General features: G+C 42.2%; 1 protein-coding gene and 1 long non-coding RNA gene across 2 annotated transcripts in view; one reads left to right on the forward strand and one right to left on the reverse strand.

Annotated features, from left to right (window-relative positions):
- TFCP2L1 (transcription factor CP2 like 1) overlaps positions 1 to 16,559 on the forward strand; it is a 40,142-nt gene extending 23,583 nt beyond the window's left edge. Inside the window, exons 8-15 of the mRNA XM_065671468.1 lie at positions 1,213 to 1,304; positions 2,692 to 2,740; positions 2,837 to 2,930; positions 3,844 to 3,934; positions 4,618 to 4,718; positions 6,593 to 6,735; positions 9,598 to 9,649; positions 10,091 to 16,559. Of these exons, the coding sequence (XP_065527540.1) occupies positions 1,213 to 1,304; positions 2,692 to 2,740; positions 2,837 to 2,930; positions 3,844 to 3,934; positions 4,618 to 4,718; positions 6,593 to 6,735; positions 9,598 to 9,649; positions 10,091 to 10,128 (660 nt within the window). The 3' untranslated portion in view covers positions 10,129 to 16,559. The remainder of the gene's footprint in view (positions 1 to 1,212; positions 1,305 to 2,691; positions 2,741 to 2,836; positions 2,931 to 3,843; positions 3,935 to 4,617; positions 4,719 to 6,592; positions 6,736 to 9,597; positions 9,650 to 10,090) is intronic.
- Positions 16,560 to 17,584: 1,025 nt separating this feature from the next.
- On the reverse strand, positions 17,585 to 20,314 carry LOC136010379 (uncharacterized). The gene is made up of 3 exons (XR_010610860.1): positions 20,233 to 20,314; positions 19,987 to 20,064; positions 17,585 to 17,903 (listed from the first exon to the last, which is right to left on the reverse strand). It is a non-coding gene; the product is annotated as an uncharacterized LOC136010379 (long non-coding RNA).
- Between the last annotated feature and the right edge of the window lie 656 nt (positions 20,315 to 20,970).

Below are 20,970 nucleotides of genomic sequence, written 5' to 3' on the forward strand. Positions count from 1 at the left end.
TCTACTCCTCCCTGCCATTACTAAGATGCTAAGACGTATATATAAGCTTACCTGAGGCTGCAGAATTACTAAGCAATAGGACTCAAGAGAGTGGTTTAAAAGTGCTGTTCCTTCACCCTGTGCGGATGTGTTGTTTGATTCAGTTCTTGTGTTTTTTGAAGTGGCTTGCTGAACTTCTGGAAAACAGAGGTTTTCTTAATTTAAATAAACTTCCTGTTTGTGAGATCTGATTCTTCCCACTCAGTTTTCCTCACATTGCAAGGAGCAACCAGCATATTTTCTAATTCAACGTGGTGGTTGTTAGCGAGGCTTTTGTGTACACAGACCTAATTCTACTGAGTTGGCAGATCCCAAACTCTCCCTGTGAGCGCTGATGCACTTTGACATATTGCATGAGGAAATGTGGGTTGCTAAAGAGTTAAATATTTGCTAGTGCTCATGAGATGATAAAATATTTGCTAGATGGTAAAACTCCAAAGCTACACTTGTTGTCTTTTTATCATTGCAGACAAGGATACTACAGAGCATTTTCTTGAGCTCTTGATGGCAGGGCGTTCCACAGGGCTAAATTTCTCCTGCTGATTACAGTGGCTTAAATTCAGAAGAGTCACCAATTCTAGCTGGGTTGCTCTGGTTTTACACTACTGTAATGGAACATGGAGTTTGACCTATATTTGTGAAGGCTTTAAGCAGTTTTGTGTCTGTCTCTCTCAAATTTTCTCCATATAATACCCATTTTTAACTTGAGCTCTTCAACTAATAGCCAGAGGTTTTAGCAGGCTGGTTTGAATTCTGCTCTTTTGCTGTTACTAACCTGAAGCAGTGCCTCTGAGCATATTTGTCACTCTTCCCTGGATTTAATTAGGGATGTATAATTGAGACCAGGGGTATTTCTGTGTCATTGCTGCCTTCGGTCTGCACTGACTTACTGGCGTTGCTCTGACTTACAGCTGTGCACATTTTGGCCCAGTGTTATTTGGGGACAGGCTTTGTGAAATGAGAGAAATGTGGAATGCACAACTGGAATCAATCTGGCCCCTGACAGCCTGCTTGGAGAGCAGTGTAGAAAATCCATGGCCTGTCTCCTTCTCCCAGCAGGAGTGATGAGCTGAAGTTAGTGGCGTGGCAACAGCATGAATGTGGTGTTAGAGGAGAATCGAATCCTTTATTTCCATCCTTACGAAAGTATCCCCACTGCTTTTCTTCCAACAGTGCTCTCCCTGGCCAGATGTGCCTTATCAAATGAACAATGCTCCATCTCCAAGTTACAACAGTTCTCCCAACAGCTTCAACCTTGGAGATGGGTATGTAACAAATAAATGCTTTTATCTTTCTTGTTGATATCGTAGTGTTGCGTGGATGTTGTTTGTGTGTCCATGCATTTCATACTCTGGAAGAATAGATCAAGGGCCACCCTTCCTAGAAAGGGGAAAATATTTCCCACTAAGCGTTTTAAGACCTTCCATCCAGGAATTCCCTGTAATGCACAGTACTGTTTGTATGTCCACTGCTTATGTGGTGGCTGGGAGGTGAGCTTCAGAGGGTCACCAGGACAATTCCTGCTATAAATTTCCTTTCTTATTCTTCTGTTCTTCAGAGAACACACGATGCCCTGTACCAGCATTTCCTACTGTTTTCTGACAATAGTGTTAAAGTCTTTCAGCCTTCCTTTCTGTCTTGAGGTAGTTTGGGGTGCTGGATTCCCAGTTGAATGGGAATAAAGGAACCCTGTCTGTGGCAAAACAGCCTGAGTTTTGAGAAGCCATTCCAGAACACATGACTAAAAGGAGGCACATTTAATTCATTAATGTAGCAATCATAAAGAAACAGTTGTAGTGGTCCTGAAGCACCCAACATGATAGCTGATGACAGAAATAAACGGCAGGGCCCCTTGGTACTTCTGAGTCCTCCCTGTGACATACTTGTCCCTAGGAATTTGGTGTGGGCCCTTCTTTTCCTCCTCTAGGACTTTGCAGCCTTGTTGCCTTCCTGCACAGTTCATTAATTAATCAGTGTTGTATCATGAATATTCAGTCAGCAACTTCAACCTATGAATAAAGACAAACACTGAAATAAGAAAAATTGGTGTTAGTAGAAGGATCTGTTGAGCATTTTCTTCCACTGCTAGATGATTAATTCTTTGGGAAAACCCATGGTCAGTTGAAGTCCTGTCTATGTTTTAGGAGGGTTTAATAGAAACATGGTTTTATGTAATATAGTTAAATTGCAATTTCCTATGTTTAAGATAACACCAGAGTTGAGTTATAAGGTCCTTTGTTAATTTTTTTGTGATGAATCATTATTAGACAGTGGATTTAGTTAAGGGATTTCTGGCTCGTAGAAATATTGAGTTCAGCCACTCTGTAGGTCACAACTTTCATGCTTAGATGGTGTCACGTTAGTAAGCCTTCTGTATGGAAAAGTTTGAATGAGCTCAGTAAACTGGGCAGGACCTAAACTGACCAACAAAAGGCATGAGTTGGGGTTTTGTTTTGTTTTTTTTTTATTATTTTTTCTTTTTGTTCAGAGTTTGGACACATTTTTAAAAATCTGATAGAGGAAAAAGCCAAGTTGCTGTGTAACTTGTGACGGGTGACTCAAATGGAAGAGGGGGAAAAGGATGGACACTGCTATGTCAAGTTTAAAATAATGTGTTTTTTTTCTCTTCCAACTTCGCATAATTTTTTTTAGCAACAGTTCTCCAACCCACCAAGTGGAGCTCCTGCCTCCCAGCAATGATGTAAGTACTTGAGATCATGTTAATGTGGTGCTTTTCTTTTTTAGGACACTGGTGAACAGTTCATTTCAAGACCTTCTTATTCTTTTTGCAATGTAGCATCTCCTTCCTTCTGCTTCTATTCAAGATGCCCAGCAGTGGCTTCATCGTAATAGGTTCTCTCCATTCTGTAGACTCTTCTCAAGTTTTTCGGGTGAGTTTAAACAGTCAGTTATTTTGTCTTTGTGCGCTTTTGTAAGGGCAGCTCAGGCTTCGCATCAAGAGCATCTGCTGCTGGCCATTGTTCGTGGGATCACTGGTCTGATCCATTGTGGTGGTTCTTTTGTTCTTAGATTTGTTAGCATTTGCCACAACAGTTTGTAGAAATATAGAATAAGATGGAAGAGAATAATTTGAGATGGAAGGGACTTTTAAAGTTCATTACGTGCTACCCCCTGCTTGAAGTAAGTCCAGGGTCTTGTACAGTTGCATTTGAGTATCTCCAAGGTTGGAAATTTCACAATCTCTCCAAGCAACCTCTTCAAAGACTGTCACAGTGAAGAAGAGTTTCCCATGTTCTGTCTGCTGCCTCTAATTCTGTCCCTGTGCACCTTTCAGAAGCGTCTGGCTCCATCTTCATTCAGCTCCATTTGCACTGTACCCTCGCATTAGTTATACACAGAAGTAAAATGGTTGAAGGGGGAATTCTGAAAGATGTTGAAACCTTGAGGAGCCTCTTTTCTGACTTGCAGCAGGGGGGTTGGAACTAGATGATTTTAAGGTCCTTTCCAACCCTAACTATTCTACACTTCTATGGTTGAATAACCTTGTGAACATGGCAGGCAGAGAAAACTGGGCCATTTAATGGCCAGTGTTAAACATCTAGCTTGTCTCTGACTTGGCTAGAGTATCTTTCAGTGCAGGGCTGCTCTTTTGGCAGCTTCTAGCACTCTGCACAATGATTGATTTGCATCGTACACCTCTCTGAATCTGCTACTCTCTAAGCAGATCTATCTGATTTAGCTTTGTGAATTCTCTCCTCCTGGCCTTTTCCTGCTGCCCATACACTCAATTTGGAAGCCAAGATTTGCTTAACTTCTGAAACAAAATCAATTTGAAATATGTAGGTGCTGACTTACTGAAGATGTCCAAAGAAGATTTTGTTCAAATCTGTGGGCCTGCTGATGGAATTCGGCTCTTTAATGCAATCAAAGGAAGGTTTGTACTTCTTCCTTCCTATTTTTTTTGTTATGGCAGCATCCCTTGGTAATTCCAGTCTTAACTAGAAGTTAATCCTGGAGCTGTAGCATTTAGACTTCCTTTTAATACTTCAGAGAGGTCATCTGATAGGATGGAGATCACAGTGGTATTCAAATCCAAGCACAGCTCAGACATGTTGCTGAAATGAAGCAGCATAATGTGGATCCCCAGTGCTGGATCTGATATGCTACCACCTCATAGCTTCCCTCCACTTTATATGAAACACAGCCTACAATACGCTGTGTTGCATCTCCATCACAGGTAACAATCAACAAACAAACCAACCTCTGGAGTCTCAAATGACTCCTAAACTTACTCTTATTGCAATAACATCTTAAATTCTACAGCTGGGCAGGATTCAAATCAGTAAAGGCAGGTATGATGAGCTGCTTGGCAAGTGCTGTAACCTTTTTATTCTTATTTGATCCTGATGAGATTAAGGTGCTCTGCTGTGTCCCACCACCTCCCAGTGGGCTCTGGCTAGACCCCCTAAGACATCTAGTCGCCAGTATTAAGATTACCCCTTAGCTGGTTATTGATGCACAGATTGAATGATTCCATCTCTCATTGTTTAATAGCTGACTGAAACAATTTTAGATCTACTAAATAACTTACTACTGTTTTTTTTTAATAACCCATAGAAATGTAAGGCCAAAAATGACAATTTATGTCTGTCAAGAACCAGAGCAAAACAGGTCCCATCTTCACCAAAAACGAGAAAATGGAGACAGCAGTCTTTGTGGTAAGTTTTTATGTATAGACTTTGTTAAAGGCTCAACCTGGTAAGAATGTTCCTTTCTGCCTGAGCTTCTGTGTAGGACAGCTTGCTGTTTAAAGAGGTCCTGTTTATCTCACCTCTGCCACTCCGGTTGGTTTCAGGGCTACAGATTCCAACTGGTACCATCTTGTCTCAGGATCAGACCAAATGTATAAGCTATCTGCAGAATGCTCTAGCAAAATCTCTGTTGAGTTCTTAACAGGGTGTCGTGGTTTAAACCCAACCACAAACCTCTTTTACTCACTCCCTCCCCTTCTTGCCCTCCCCCTGCTTCTGGAGGGACGGAGAGGAGAATCAAAAAGAATGCAACTCCCACAGGTTGAGATAAGAACAGTTTAGTAACTAAGGTATAACACAGATCACTACTGCTACCACCAATAATAATAATGATAAAGGAAATAACAAGAGGAAAGAATACAACACCTCAACACCAGCTGACCAATAACTCACCCCACTCCCCCCAGCCAAGCACCGACCGATACCTCCTCCAACCCTGCAGTCCCAACCCTTCCGGGTAACTCCCCGTTACATCCTGGGCATGACGTGCTGTGGTATGGAATACCTCTTTGGCTAGTTTGGGTCAGGTGTCCTGTCTCTGCTTCCTCCCGGCCTCCCCTCCTCCCTGGCAGAGCATGAGGCTCAGAAAGTCCTTGGCCAGACCAAACATTCGAGCAGCAACTGAAAACATCCACGTTATCAGCACTGTTCCCAGGCCAAAAGATCAAAACACAGCACTGTACTAGCTCCTAAGAAGGAGAAAAATGGCTGCTGCTGCTCAACCCAGGACACAGGGACCATGGCATTAAAAACTAGCTCCCCATCCACAATTTGCTTCAGATTATGGCTTGTTTGAGAATATTCTGGGAAATGGAAGGTCTTAAAGTGAGGTTCTAATTCTTGAAAGTTCAAAGCTTTTGGGGACTCACTGACCTTAACTGTCGCTCATGACGTGATGTATGATCAAATGAGAACAGAGAATGTCCTTAGTTCTTGCACATAGTATAAACTAGGCACAGCTTTTCTACTTGGTTGTTTCTACCATTTGGGTTGGATTTAAAACTTAATACTGTCATCTGCAGTTATTTGATACATTGTAGTCTTTGTGCCTATGGGATCAGTGGGATAGCATCTAATGAAATACTACTTTTTTGTAACATAATATCATTTGTCTTACTGTTTAATTGGATCTACTTTAAAATACCAAAAACAATGAAAGTAGGTTATCAAAAAAATTAACATTTTTGTGAGAGGGTTTTTTTGGTGCCCCATGATACATGTTGTGTTTTCCTCTGGGCAAAAGTAACGTGTGCTTTATTTTTCCATGGCATCCAAATACTGGCTATTTTTTTACAAATCATCAAGCTTAATATTTGGGGGCTGCCTTAAAGATAGTGAGCTTATGTATCCGTTTCTATTTTGTTCTGTACTATTTTACTTGAAAGGATAGCAATAGAGCTGGTATATATTATTCCATGGAAGAACTGTAGTGGAACTTCATTAGCTTTAGTCTAGTCATCTAACTTCTGTGTACAAACCAACAGAGATTTGGATCCTGCTTCCCAGGAAAGTGGTGGAATCACTGTCACTGGAGCATTCAAAAAGTGTGTAGATGAGGCCCTCAGTGACATGGCTTAGTGGTAGCCTTGGCAGTCCTGGGGTAATGGTTGGACTTGATCTTAAAGGTCTTTTCCAACCTAGTTGATTCTATGATTCTATCTACTGTCAGGATTTGAACCTTGACCTTAAACCCATTTGGTTGTTGATATGGAGCATCTTGGTGTTATCTGTAGTTGCTATTCTGTAATTATAACTCTGTAATTACTTTCAACTTGTTGCAGTATATCACGCAATCTTCTTGGAAGAATTAACCACGCTGGAATTAATTGAGAAGATTGCAAACTTGTACAGCATTTCTCCACAGCAGATAAATCGAATCTATCGGCAGGGACCCACAGGGATCCATGTACTAGTGAGCAATGAGGTAAGGGGTTAATGTGAACTCTGTCAGAACTATAACAGTTGTCTGACTTCTTGAAGTTAGAATGGCCTTTTAAATTAAGGAATTGAATCTTCAAGGAAGCTTAGCAGTTACTAATCCCGACAAGTTAAAGCAAATACTTAAAGCAAATCATTCGTGCATATCATTGATTTTGGTATGGTTTTAAGATCATTGCTTTGTAAAAGAGTATGTTTGCATTTTTTGTTGTGCTGGATTTTGTTGTGGTTGGTTTTTTTTGTTGCTTGTTGGTTGGTTTTTTTAACAAAACAGAACAAAATAATTCATTTCCTCTTCATGTTGACTACTGAAACAAATTTTGGAGCAAGGATCTAAGGATTTAAGAAACTTTAAATAGAAATTAAATTTCCTATTTATTTTTAATTTTCTTCTTTCCTCAGGTTTGAAAATCTGTAGGGCAGTTAGTCTTCTGTCTTGGCCAGGGATTACAGCCACTGGGTCAGTCAGTGCTATGTAACTGCACACTATAGTTTAATGGACCTCTGCTAGCTGTTTGTGTCCCATTACATGTTGGCTTAATTTAGTCCAATCCATTAACTTGCAGGTTAATAGTGAATTGCCCTTCTTCCTCTTTCCTCCCCTCTAAATTACTTACTCATTCATGCACCAGAATCACTTAAGGAGCTTCATGTATAAGAAACATTGTTAAAACAAATGAAGCAGAGCGTAGGTCTCAACTGGAGCCTAAATCGAAGGCTGTAATGCTTATTCCTAAAGTCTCCTTGCTGTTTCAGCCTGATTAAATCTGAAACCCTGATGCTTTATGGATGTAAAGTGCTTGGAGGCAACTCTTGGTAGGGGAATTGCCTGAACCAGCTTGGGTATAAGGCTTTAAGTATTTAAGTCAATTATTAACAATGTCTATTGCTTTTTTAATATTTTTTTCTTGTTCTAGTACTATAGTGCAAAGAATGAGGCACTCTATGAATGTACTTTGTGCATCATTAGGCACAGACTGGCCAGTGAAGTTTGATTTGCAGGAGCAGGGGGTGAATATTAAACCCCAAAGAGAATAGGGAGGTTAGCCTAAGTTGAAAAGGATATTTGGTGTGAGAACTAAAACTGGAAAGTGCTTTACTTGAATGGCATTCAATAGTTAGGAAAAGCCTTTGCTTAAAGCTGGCTTTTCTGAGCTTATCAGAGAGCTTCTGGTCACCTCCCCTCCAAAGTTAGGTGTCCAACATCTGCTTCAACTGTCTGAGACACCCCTGAAGGTAATTTATCTTCTCTGTTCCACACAACTACTCTAAGGTGAGAGAGCGCATTGACTAAAGATGAAGCTTCAATGAGCATTTCAGTTTGGATCTGAAGTTAGCTGAATCTTTTAACTTACCCCTTTAGTTAGGGGCCTCACTAGAACCTGCACGTGTTCTGAAAATCTAGTTGTATCATGACTAACTCAAATAGCTTTAGATACTTATCTTGCTTCCCATGATCTGCCTTGCCTCTCCTAGCAGTTTCATTAAGATTCCTGTGCCTCAACAAAATACAAATGGGTAAATGATTCCTGCAAGCGCATTTTGACTGTCTAGGAAAAATATCCAGGTGGATGCTGCTGAGATGGCTTTTCGGTAGCAATCACAGAATCATAGAGTAGTTAGGGTTGGAAAGGACCTCAAGATCATCTAGTTCCAACCCCCCTGCCATGGACAGGGACACCTCACACTAAACCATCCCACACAAGGCTTCATCCAACCTGGCCTTGAACACCGCCAGGGATGGAGCACTCACAACCTCCCTGGGCAACTGATTCCAGTGTCTCACCACCCTAACAAGAAAGAATTTCCTCCTTATGTCCAATCTAAACTTCCCCTGTTTAAGTTTTAACCCGTTACCCCTCGTCCTGTCACTACAGTCCCTGACAAAGAGTCCCTCCCCAGCATCCCTATAGGCCCCCTTCAGGTACTGGAAGGCTGCTATGAGGTCTCCACGCAGCCTTCTCTTCTCCAGGCTCAACAGCCCCAACTTTCTCAGCCTATCTTCATACGGGAGGTGCTCCAGTCCCCTGATCATCCTCGTGGCCCTCCTCTGCACTTGTTCCAACAGTTCCATGTCCTTTCTATGTTGAGGACACCAGAACTGCACACAATACTCCAAGTGAGGTCTCACGAGAACAGAGTAGAGGGGCAGGATCACCTCCTTCGACCTGCTGGTCACACTCCTTTTGATGCAGCCCAGGATATGCTTGGCTTTCTGGGCTGCGAGCGCACACTGCCGGCTCATGTTCATTTTCTCATTGACCAGCACCCCCAAGTCCTTCTCTGCAGGGCTGCTCTGAACCTCTTCTTTGCCCAGTCTGTAGCTGTGCCTGGGATTGCAATTTGCCTTTATTCAACAGGGAGTGCATTTCTCAGGGCTGACCACCTCTGGGTAGTATTTCAGATGCTAATGTAAGCTCAACTGAGCTTCATTGTTCAGCTGTATATGTATTTTAGGAGATTTTAGGAGATGGACTGTCTTCATCCAGCCTAAACTAGTGTAGCTTCACTGAAGGGAATTAAGAGCATGGTCCTAAATAGACTAACCGAAGTGGTATAAGAACTTAAAGGATCAAGAGCTGCAAAGAGGGTGGTAAAATGCTGAACAAGCTAGATCAGTTCCAGGCAAACACTTTAATATGTGCTTCTCTTAAGCACATTAGCAGCTGCAAGGATCTTAATTAATCAGTCATGTACTTTAGTAATCTTATGGGCAGGGTTACTTAGGACTCTCTAGGACTGGACACCAAATGTTGTTTGATACCTCTCCTCTAAAGTCTATACTGGCACTGAAGGAAACTTGAATGTAATTGCTCTTATGTTGGCTTTTTTTGCTTCTGCCCTTCAGATGGTGCAAAACTTCCAAGATGAATCTTGTTTTGTTATCAGCACATTAAAAGGTATGTATTGCTGTGGCTATTACATGTGGCTCTAAAGATAATTTCTCCTTTTGATTGCACTAAATGTTATTACAAACTTGGTGCTGTTACCCTGAAAAGATAAGCAGTCTAATTTAGTGTAAGGACGGGTGTTGCATCAGTTTACACTATGATAGACTGATGTATCTATGTTTTCTTCAGTTACACTTATAAAACATTCATAAATCCATTGATAACACTGACATAAATGGGCAGAAAGCCCTCTAGTAAAATGGTAAAAGACGACTGTCAGTATGTTGTATTTTTTAATGTAAATGCTTTGACCTAGATATTCAATATTGATTTGCAAGAGGGGGTTGTAGAACAAGGTTATAAACTATTGCAAACTACCTAAGAAGAAATCTGGAGCTCTGTGCTGTTTTCTGAAAGCAATGAAAAATGCTTTGCATTTCTTTGTTACAGCTGAAAGCAATGATGGCTACCACATCATTTTAAAATGACCGTGCTGCACAGAAAGACTCTAACAGCCTAAAATTTAGTGCCTCACTGAGATTTCTACAACCTAGACTGGAAACATGAAGAACCTTCTGGATAGAATGCTCCTGTGAACTAAGAATTACCAAACAGCTTAAGGAAAAACCTGCTATTACAGATACACATTTCTGGTGGTGTGTGGTTTAGTTTTTTGTTGGGGGGGGGGGGTTGTTAATTTTTTTTTTTTAATAAGCTGGAGCTGAAAACATCCTCAAAACTTTTACATGTTTCTTCCTCCCGCCCTTCCTCTTCAGTCTTAAAAATTGTTGAGGTTTCTGCTTATTACTTAGAAACATCTGCCTTGTACTAAAGGGAAATGAAAGATAAACAAAACCCAATTTCTAGACCCCTCGTGGTTGGGTGAATTGATTTATTTTCTCTTCTGAGTGCTCTCTTGCTTTCAACACACACCCTGTTGCTGATCGACCCAGGCTCCCTGGGGCTTCTCTTTGAGGTGGAAGGTCTGGGGCTACATCCAAAGCCAGATTGAGCAATGCAGAGGATGGATTTGGTGTCCAGTCCTTACCCAGAATGTCAGCCCTGGGAGCCTACTCTTAGCTATTCTTCACCTGTAGATGTGATCAAAGTTCAGAGACCTTGGTCCCCCCGACAGAGCTTCTGTTACACCCATCCAGCAGAACAATTCCACAGGGTTCAAGGGATGGCAGACAACCTGTGGCAGGTAGTTCAGTACCATATGATATCTTTAGCTTTAGAATAGTCTCCCTGAATGGAGTATATGAAGGCTTTCTGAGGAAATTTTTTGAATGTTGGAAGTTATAGAGTTTATGGCACATTCATACTATGGATTTATCCTACTCTAAAAGGTGTTGATTAATTGCTATCTTTGCTGTAACTGGGAATTAGGTTTTATAATCTTAATGATTTTTTCCTTCTGTTACTCACTAAAGTAAGTAAAACTGAGTTTTGACAGAGTCCAGGTAGCAGATTATCTTAGCTGCCACTTCTTGTATTTCTGCTGTTTCACTCTTTTGACTCCCATTTCCAATATCTGCAACTATGGTCAACTCCACCCTTCCTTGGACATTTGCGATTCCATCCAAGCTCCACTAAGCCGAAAAAGTGGCTTCCGCTGATGTCAGAGGCAAACTGGATCACACCCTTCTTGCATTTTACTTTTAGTAGCTAATTAATAAGGCTGTTTCCCAACCTGGATGTCCGTATAGCATTGAATTTTTGATACTCGAACGTTTTATTTCTCCTGAATTGAGACGGAAAGCTGAAATACCAAGAAGTTTCCTGGAACAGAAATTTTTCAAAAAAATGAGAAATTGTCAGCTGGAAAATGCCTTTTGAAATGGAAACATTTAATTAAATCCATTTGGCCCTTAAAGCAGCATCAGTTAGAGCTACTGTTGCAGACCTCAGAAATTACCATTCAAGTGCCTTGTGCGTTGTGTTTCCCTTGGGGTCCAGCTCTTTGGCTGGGTTACAGATCCCATGATGCTCTTACCATGGGTTAGTCAAAGGGGGAATGCGTCATGAAGGCTGGAGGGGTGCCCAGGAGCCCAGCCTTCTGGGAAAGAGGGGGACATGGAGCTCATGAATTACAGCTCCCAGCTGACACTGGAGGAATTCGGACAAACACGGACTGATATTTTTCTGACAAAAATGATGTGTTTCAAGCTTTCCCAACAGAAATAAACAGCAAAATATTGAGAAAAGCAACCTTTTTTTCATTAAAAGCACCGAGTTTTGCACAAAAAAACCCCACCCATCCCCACTGATGTTTTTTTATTTTTTTACACCAAAAATAATACTGGAATAGAAAAATCATGTTACAATGGGAAAACCTTCAGCCAACTCAGCTAATTGAATAACAGGGCCTACTTAGGCACGATCTTGCTTGGCTGTCCTGGATGCCCCATGAATTGTAGTGTTTCTCCAAAAAAGATGCCTAGGCTTTGGGCCATGGCAGTTCCCTCCCCCTGAAGTGAAGAAGCTTGGGCTTCTTGGTTGAGGACCAGGTTGCACAGGTGAGGAGGTTGTAAGTGGTCTCCTGACAGAGAAAGGAGATCAGACAGTGAGGCTGGGGAGAGCTTTGAAGGGAAGAAATGCCTTTGTGGAGGATGGGAAATGCCGTCTTTTTGAGAGGAAGGGTGATGCCACATCAGTGTCAGCCCTTTCTAGGTCCCTGTGTCACTTCTGTAGCTTTGCAGCCTACTTTTCACTGCCATGCATGTGGAGGGGGGCAGCTGGTGAGCTCCTGAGCCTGGGCACTGAAGCATCCAGGTTGTGTCCGCACAGTTCCAAGTGTCTTCCAAAACACGGAATAAATTCCAGCTGTTTTTGTGAGGAGTTGGGACCAACATGCCCCTGTGTACCGGGGGCTGTTTGATTTAGTTTTTGGAAAATGCTTTGGAATATGTATGTTGGCTGTGCTTTTTCAATTCCTGTTTTGTAATCCTGGTCTAATACATGGCATGGCTGTTGCTGGCAGCAACTGAGGGAGGTGAATCTGACCTGATAAGAAAGGCTTAAAAAAGACCTTGGAGTTGCCAGGAGTGTAGCTTGTACTGTATGCACTTACATGTGCTAGTCCTGTAATTTAGGGGATGCAGCAATACCGACACGTAGCAGTGTGAAGAAGGAATAGAAGTAGTCTTGCTCCCAGAGGTAGGGACTTAGAACTATTTGCCTATTAAAAAAAAACAATAATTTGTTCTTGATTATTTAAAAAAATCTTGCCCGGAAGGAATTATATGCATAAGTCCCCATAGTGTTACAGTGGCACTTGATTAATTTTTAGCAAAAATAACTCTCCAATATGGCCTTTTTATATTTAGATTTTTTAAGATAAAATAATTTTATACTGATATGAGGGTGAATTTGACAATATGCCTTGTTCTCTCTAAGCTGTAAGAAGGTGTAACAGAGTAAACGATCCCATAGATTATAAATATTGTCCTATGTGGGCTCTACTGTTTTTTCTATATTAGCTCATTTGTAAAGCTGTATAACTCTAATGTGTGTGCAAGACCTGTGCTTACTTGACAGAGTAGCTCTAGTCCTTTTTGAACTTCTGTAGTCCCAGTAGAAATGTAGACGATAGTGGGCAAACAAGATACATGTCCATGAAGACACAGCACAGCTAGTTTGGTGTCTAGGAGAATGTTGATTTATTTCAACTTAGAATCATAGAACATCTTGAGTCAGAAGGGACACATAAGGATCATTGCATCCAACTCCCTGCTCCTTGCAGGACTACCTAAAACTAAACAATGTGACTAAGAGCATTGTACAGATGCTCCTTGAATTTTGATAGGCTGACCACTTCCCTGGGGAGCCTGTTCCAGTGACCAACCACCATCTTGGTGAAGAACCTTTTTCTAATGTCCAATCTGAACTTGTCCTGATGCAGCTTCTTTCCATTCCCTCATGTCCTATCACTGGTCACCAGAGAGAGGAGATCAGCACCTTCCCCTCTGGTTCCCCCACAGAGGAAGGTATAGGCTGAGATTCATCTCTAGGAGTTAGGGGAACATGTTTCACCCTTTGCCCTTGTTGCATGTTGCTGTGTAACCGGTGGGCAAATTGGCCATGAACCATCATGACTGAGCAGCTACAGCAAGTGGTCAGAGCAACAGTGGTGCGGAATTGGACTGCCAATGAAGTTTCCACTCTGGCTCCCAAAAACATAAAAGCAAACCCTTGCCCTCCTGGAGTTGGTGAGTTTGTCCATGCAGGATCCAAGCAAACCCTTCAGATTTTATTTTAGTGGCTTATGTGAGGAGTGAGAGAGAGACTTGTCTCACCTGTGTAAGTGCAGGTAATCTTAGACTTTCTCCACGGTTAGAGGGTCTGCCATCCCTGGAGAGACTCATTTGCCCTATTTGAGGATGTGACAGCCTCCAGAAGGCAGCTTTTCTCTCCTCAAGACTGGAGGAAGCACAAATTATTAGTGTGTGCTAGACGTATAAATTCTAGATAAGCTAAAGATAAGGGAGATGAGTAGCTCCCCCTCATCTAAATATCCAAAAGGGTTTTGCATTTACTTTGCTCTTAAGTGCCTGTTACATTTATTCTTGCTTTTCTTGTTGTTGTTGCTCCTGTTTCTTTTTTTAAAAGCAACACTTGCTCAAAGTGATTTAAGTAAGACTTTTTTCTGCTCCATGTGTGAATTTCATACAACAGACTGTATAAAGTTGGGGTTTAGGATTACAATGAATAGTATAGTGTCTCAAACTGTCCAGCTCTGAGGTTGTCTGTATGATGACAGCCACTGTGCCTAGAAGTGGGCTTGCTAGGGATTAAAAGGAAGAACTATTAACATGATTAAAACCAATTATGACTTCAGCCAGTACCGCAAAGTATGAACCTGAGTTTTTATCAGATCTGTGCTGGCTGGTTGAAATTATTTCACAAGTTACAGAATCACATAATCACAGAGTGGTTTCGATTGGAAGGGACCTTAAAGCTCATCTTGTTCCAACTCCCCTTCCATGGGCAGGGACACCTCCCACTAGATCAGGTTGCTCAAGGCTGCATTCAGCCTGTCCTTGAACACTTCCAGGGATGGGGCATCCACGACTTTTCTGGGCAACCTGTTCCGGTGTCTCACCACCCTCACAGTGAAGAATTTTTTCCTAATATCTAATCTAAATTTTCCCCTCTGTCAGCTTAAAGCCGTTCCCCCTTGTTCTGTCACTACGTGTCCTTGTAAAACGCTCCTCTCCAGTTTTCTTGTAGGCCCCCTTTAGGTATTGGAAGACTGCTATAAGGTCTTTCCTGAGACTTCTTTTCTCCAGGCTGAACAAACATACCTGTGGCATTTTCTCTGACAACTGAGTAAATCGGTGTAAGTCAGTTAGTATGACTCTGGTGATGGTCTGAGAACTCATAGAAACGCCCATGATACACAACTACAAGGCAGGGAAGGGGGCAAATAATCTGCCTGAGGTGACAGGACTGGTGTTATTAAAATGAAAGTTGCTGTTCTTTCAGCTGGCCCTGCTTGGTAGATTGGCTAAAACTGAAATACTAATTCAATCTGGAAAGTATGGGAGTTCTCATTGTTTTGGTATGAAATTTAAAGGGCTGAAGTTTCAAGACTTGGAGGTGGTAAAAGGATTTTTGCAGTTGAGAAGTCCTGAATGGGACTCTCCTTATAATGTAACATATACATATTTATGCGTATATATATATATACACACATACATACTGTACTGTATCAACACATATATCTGCTGAGTACTTGTGGTCTTCAGCTTTAACTGGTACTCTGCTTTGTTTAATTGCAGTTCAATGTAAAAGACTCTGGTTGATCAAGCTTTGAAACCCAGCCACTCCTTGGGTACATACCTAAAGGTCCGTAATAATGACTTTAGGTGATTTGGACATGGTACACTTGAAATGATGCAAATTTGATGAATTTCTGCAATATAAATCCCAGGCCTTGGTGAAGACAGGCATATTCCTGCACGAACACTGCAGTTCTATATTGCAGCTTCTGAAAATTAGTTAAAGAAATAGATTGCCCAACGCTTTGTAAACTAGTAAGAGCTACTCCCTAAGCAGAACAACCATACGATGACTTTCCTAGCTCAATGTTGTATTGCTTAAGCATTGGTTGTAATTCTATCATCTGGTGGATGACTGGGGCAGGTGGTTTTTTGTCTGTGTCTGGCTTTGGTTCTGACTGTTTTCAAAGAAATGCTTATATTCAGGCTGTAGCTTCTCTTTCTCCTCCAGTCATGAAGTGGTTTAACTTTATGCTTCTAATAGAAATATTTTCTTGAGATTATAACCTGTTTGACAGCACAGGGTACTCAAAGTGGGGAGTGTTTGACCTTCATCATCACTACTGTGGGTGAATATAAGAAGGCAGATTGGACGTGTGTCTTAACATCCTTGTCTGTCTTTAACAGATGGGTTAACCTGGTGCCTAATTTTTTGTGCTTTTCTGATTTGTACCTTTTGTTTTGTTTTGTTTTGTTTTTTGCCATTTTCTCAGATTCTTCTGTTCCCTGGGGGGGATGCATTGATGGGCAGCTGGTGTGTCCAACGTTTTTAAGTAGCCTGCTATTGTCCCCAGTTTGCTTGGGGTGAATGTTTATCTTTCAAAGGGCTAGGGGAGTTACATCTCTTCACTGACAATGCAGCCATTAGAGACAGGTGATGCTGACCACAAAGCTGGAATGATGGGCGAGGGCAAGTGGAGGTGGTTTGGTTGGAGGTTGAGGCGTACCAGTTGTGAGTAAATACTGCCACACTCTTTGTCATTTCGTTTGTTGGGTTTTGGTTTTTTTTTTTTTTTTTTTGTACATGAATAAAGAAAAAAGCATATTTTGCACTGGCTCTTGTACTGTTGTGCAGAAGAAATCTGTATCTAGAATCTGTGCTCCAGTCAAAATGCAAATAAACCTGTTTGTAAGAAGCATGGCTTTCGTCTCTGCTTTGCTTGGCATGGATGGGTGCAGAAGAACCTCGACATTGGCTGATGCTGTAAGGTGCTGGGCACCCTCCTGTAATCAGTAGGAGAGGAGTTTGTAACGTGCTGGTGGGGGAACATCTGCTGTAGCCAAATGTCCTGTAGCTTTTTCTTTGTGTTGGGACTGCATTTCTCTGCAGCACAATGCAGTGACCGGTTCATATTTAATCCAGTTCAAGGCATGAGGAGGAATGCCTAATTCTTGCAGAAGCCATGACAATGGGCATATGCTTCAGGGAGAGCACAAGCTGTCAAATGATAGTTGGCTTTGGTCTTGCAGTGCTCAGAGGACACAGGAGTTTCAGAGGCTGGTCCTCTGACATCAGAGATGAGCAAAAGTCCGTTCTGGTAGCAATGCTCTGTCCCATTTAGCAGCTGTTAGACACACACTGCAGAAGAGGCAGTGAGGTTTCGTACATGAAGCTTTCACGATGGTTTGGCTGGAAGAACTTCAGTATCCTCTAAGGTTTAAGCCATAGATCTAATAACAGACATGTTCAGGAGATTGACAGATGTTTTATGTCGTTTTCCAGTTGGAGGAAATGGGGCCCAGTTTGCAAATAGTATTTTCCAGCAGCCAAACTACCTATTGAGGCAAAGGAGTAAGAATGGATGTACTACCATGTAAAGGTGCTGCTTAATTTAAATTGACCTCAGGAGCAATTTCAGCTCCTTTCTTTTGCCGAAGTGTTTGAATCACAAAATGAAAATGCAGCATGTGTTTCTGTATTTATTAGTTAATATACAAAGTATTAGGGCACAGGCAATGTATCTAGAGGGAGGTAGATGAGAATTGATTCTTTTTCCCTACTGGTGACTCAGGCATCCCTAATTTCTGTTAGCTTAAATTTTCTCTGGAAGTAGAAGTCCAGCTATCTGAAGCCTGGTATTGTTGAAGTGTTCAGCTGCTCTGTGCATGATCAGGCAGTATCATGTCTCACAGGGCTGTTGAGATTCAATACAGGATCTTCAGCTTGAGAATAGGTTCAAATCCACTTGCAGGCAGCAGCCAGGGGAGCTGGGCAGGTCATGCCATGATGACAGGATGTTAGTTGGCACTCAAGGGTCTAAGGCTGGCATTGGCAGTCCTCAACTTGATGGAGTGCGTGAGCCACCATGACTGTAGGTCTCTATGACGGCTGCCAGCTGCAGGGGCCATCCTTGGGGCTTTCAGGATGTGAGAACCTGGACATTGAGCTTGTCTCAAACACCGTTTACATTCCATAGTGTGAACCAGAGACAGGAAACTGGGCATGTCTCAGGCACCGTTTGCATTTGACCAGGGGAAGCCTTGAACATAAACAAAGAAAATAACAAGGATGTTGTCTTTTGATACTATGTAGGTAGGTTTGTTTTGACCCTTTTGTTTGATCAGGGGACTGGAGCACCTCCCGTATGAAGACAGGCTGAGAAAGTTGGGGCTGTTCAGCCTGGAGAAGAGAAGGCTGCGTGGAGACCTCATAGCAGCCTTCCAGTATCTGAAGGGGGGCTATAGGAATGCTGGGGAGGGACTCTTTGTCAGGGACTGTAGTGACAGGACAAGGGGTAACGGGTTAAAACTTAAACAGGGGAAGTTTAAATTGGATATAAGGAAGACGTTCTTTACTGTGAGGGTGGTGAGGCACTGGAATTGGTTGCCCAGGGAGGTTGTGAGTGCTCCATCCCTGGCAGTGTTCAAGGCCAGGTTGGATGAAGCCTTGTGTGGGATGGTTTAGTGTGAGGTGTCCCTGCCCATGGCAGGGGGGTTGGAACTTGATGATTTTAAGGTCCTTTCCAACCCTAACTATTCTATGATTCTATGAAGCTGATAAGCCTCCACAGGAATGTGAAAGGATGAGTCACAGATGAATTAACTCAGGATGGAGCCCAAAAGCAGACATCATGATATAAGGGGCAACAATCACCTAGAGGTCTGTTGACCTAGAGGACTCTCGAGGAACCCCAGCTTTGGAACTGTGCATGTGCTCACTCAACCTTGCCCATCACTGTCATAGTCACACCTCTCTACACTTCGTATGCAAATTATGGATGACACCCCGAAGGAACATGAACATAAAAGCTCAGGTCAGAGGGAGAGCTCCCACCACCAATGACACCCTGGTTGAAGAAGATCAGTGAGATGTCGCTGCATCCACAGGTGGTGGTACTTCTCTCTCTCTTTGCCTTTCTCTCTCTCTCTTTTTCTCTCCTCTCTTTTTTATTGAATATTGACTTGATCAGTAAAGTAAAGTAAAAGCGTGTGGGATGGAACTTACTGATCCAGTTAAAGTAATCATTATTGAGTTACATTTAACCATATGCCTTGTATTAATAAATTATAAAACTGGTCGGTTTGTGTTGTTTCACCTTAATTGAGTGCAAGGGTATCATGAACTTGGTCCTTGGTCCCAAGGGAAGGGAGGTTATCCTAAACGACTCCTTTCAGGTCACAACACAGGAGGATGGAGGCATATCCCTCCCTGAGCCCCCCCAGGGTGTGGGGTGCCATGTAAGCATGGGTGTTTCCCACCAAGCTCTCTGCAAAATGATCACTCTTCTGTAAGCCTGACCCATGTGCCATCAGGGGTTGGTAAATGCAAAAAAGAAATACCAATGAGGTTTTTACCTAAACCTACTTAATAAAAAGGGTTCAAAGACAAGGAAAGGGGTAATGCACAATAATTTCTATGGAAACACATCAGTGGAGAAGCTTATAAGGAAAAGAGCCCCTAAGGAGCATACCCAGAAGTCGGCGGCAGGTGTAATTAAGACTGGGCAGGAACTGAAAAGAGGTTTAGATGAGTGAGGAGGGCCAAGACCTAAGACTGGAGCTGCTTAGCCAAAGTGTTGGCCTAATCTCATCCAAATCCTCAACAGCAAGCAAATATTTTAAAATTAATTTTCTAATTTACAAAACAATGCGGTCTTTCAGTTAAAAGGATTAGTTACAGCTATGGAGCAGGCAGGGAAATAATATCCCTCATACTCCTTCTGTAAAGAAGCTAAATGCTTCCAGGCTTACCTTGGTAGGAAGGATTTGATGCTGCAATAATTCATTTGCTTTTTAATATATTACAGCAGATGGTGGTTGTTCTGATCAGACTTTGGGAATTAAGATCGCCATGGTATCACCTATATAGTTTAACCTGTGCTAGTAAAATCAGGAGAAAACTGAGTAAAAAAATGAACGCATGACTTTATGCAGGAAGAAGAATGTGGCTGAGGCTGCGTGGCTGGAGCAGCTCAGGAAAGGAAAGCTCAGCACAAAAGCATGGAGGCCACCTACGTTAAGCCAAGTGCGTGCTTCGGCACAGCTGTCCTGAGGACAAAGAACATTGTCCCAGGCAAAATTATTCCAGAAACGCCCACAGTTTCCCTTTTCCGACAGATTTACCTCATTTTATGCAGTGCCTATGAGGCCACAACTTCTGTTTCTTGATCATCCACAGTTATTTACTGTCACATGCATGGCCTGAAAGAAATGAAATCCAAGTGAGAACACTGAGATAGATTTGATTATCATTAAAGTAATTAGTGGGGGAAAAAAAAGAAAGGAGAGGGATTTGGCTTTGCTTTTTCAAAAGCTTTGGCTCCCTTCTGGCTCTGCTAGTCCCTGCTGATGGCTTTGCAGCATCCCTACCATGTCTGCAGAAGGTGAGTGTCTGTTTCCAAACACATGCACATGCAGCCATGTTGCTGCTTTAAATGCACATCCACGTCTGTGGTGGTGCCTCCCCCCCACTCCTCTCCTGGACCCCTCTGCTTCCCCAGGAATTCCCATTAGGCCCCAGCCTTTGCACAGGTGCAAGAAACTGAATGGCTGGGCACTCCCTGGTTGCCTAGCAAAGGTAAGGAGTGGCACACAGAGATGGGGAAAGTTGGATACTCCCTGATTGTACCAGGAGCTCCTTTAGAATGATCAGTCATTCCTTGACAAACTGGAACATAACTGTTGTGCAACTGGTGAAACCAAAATATAATGAAGGCCAGGATGAAAATTCACTGATGACTAAAGCCAGTCATCTTACAACCCTATAAACAGTGGTCCCAAGAGAGAGATCCTTTGAGCTCTCCTGGACAGCAGCAGGCAGTGACCAGTATCTCAGAGCCCGTACACTCTCAGGTTTATGAAACAGGGGGATTGTATGCCTGTTACTTCTGGTCACTGACACTCTATTGAGGAGTTCTGAGAAAGCTGATGTGAGTGTTGTATTATACTTCAACTTTTCACTGTACCCAAGGGAAATTTTTAACATATGTATACGTATATGTATATGTGTTTTTTTATATATTCCTTAGTGCGTTGTGTTAGTTTAGGTATTTAGTTGTTAAGTGGGTGTATATTAGTTTAATAATAAAGTATTATATTTAATAGATT

This window comes from Lathamus discolor, chromosome 3, assembly GCF_037157495.1.
Source record: "Lathamus discolor isolate bLatDis1 chromosome 3, bLatDis1.hap1, whole genome shotgun sequence".
Lineage (NCBI taxonomy): Eukaryota > Metazoa > Chordata > Aves > Psittaciformes > Psittacidae > Lathamus > Lathamus discolor.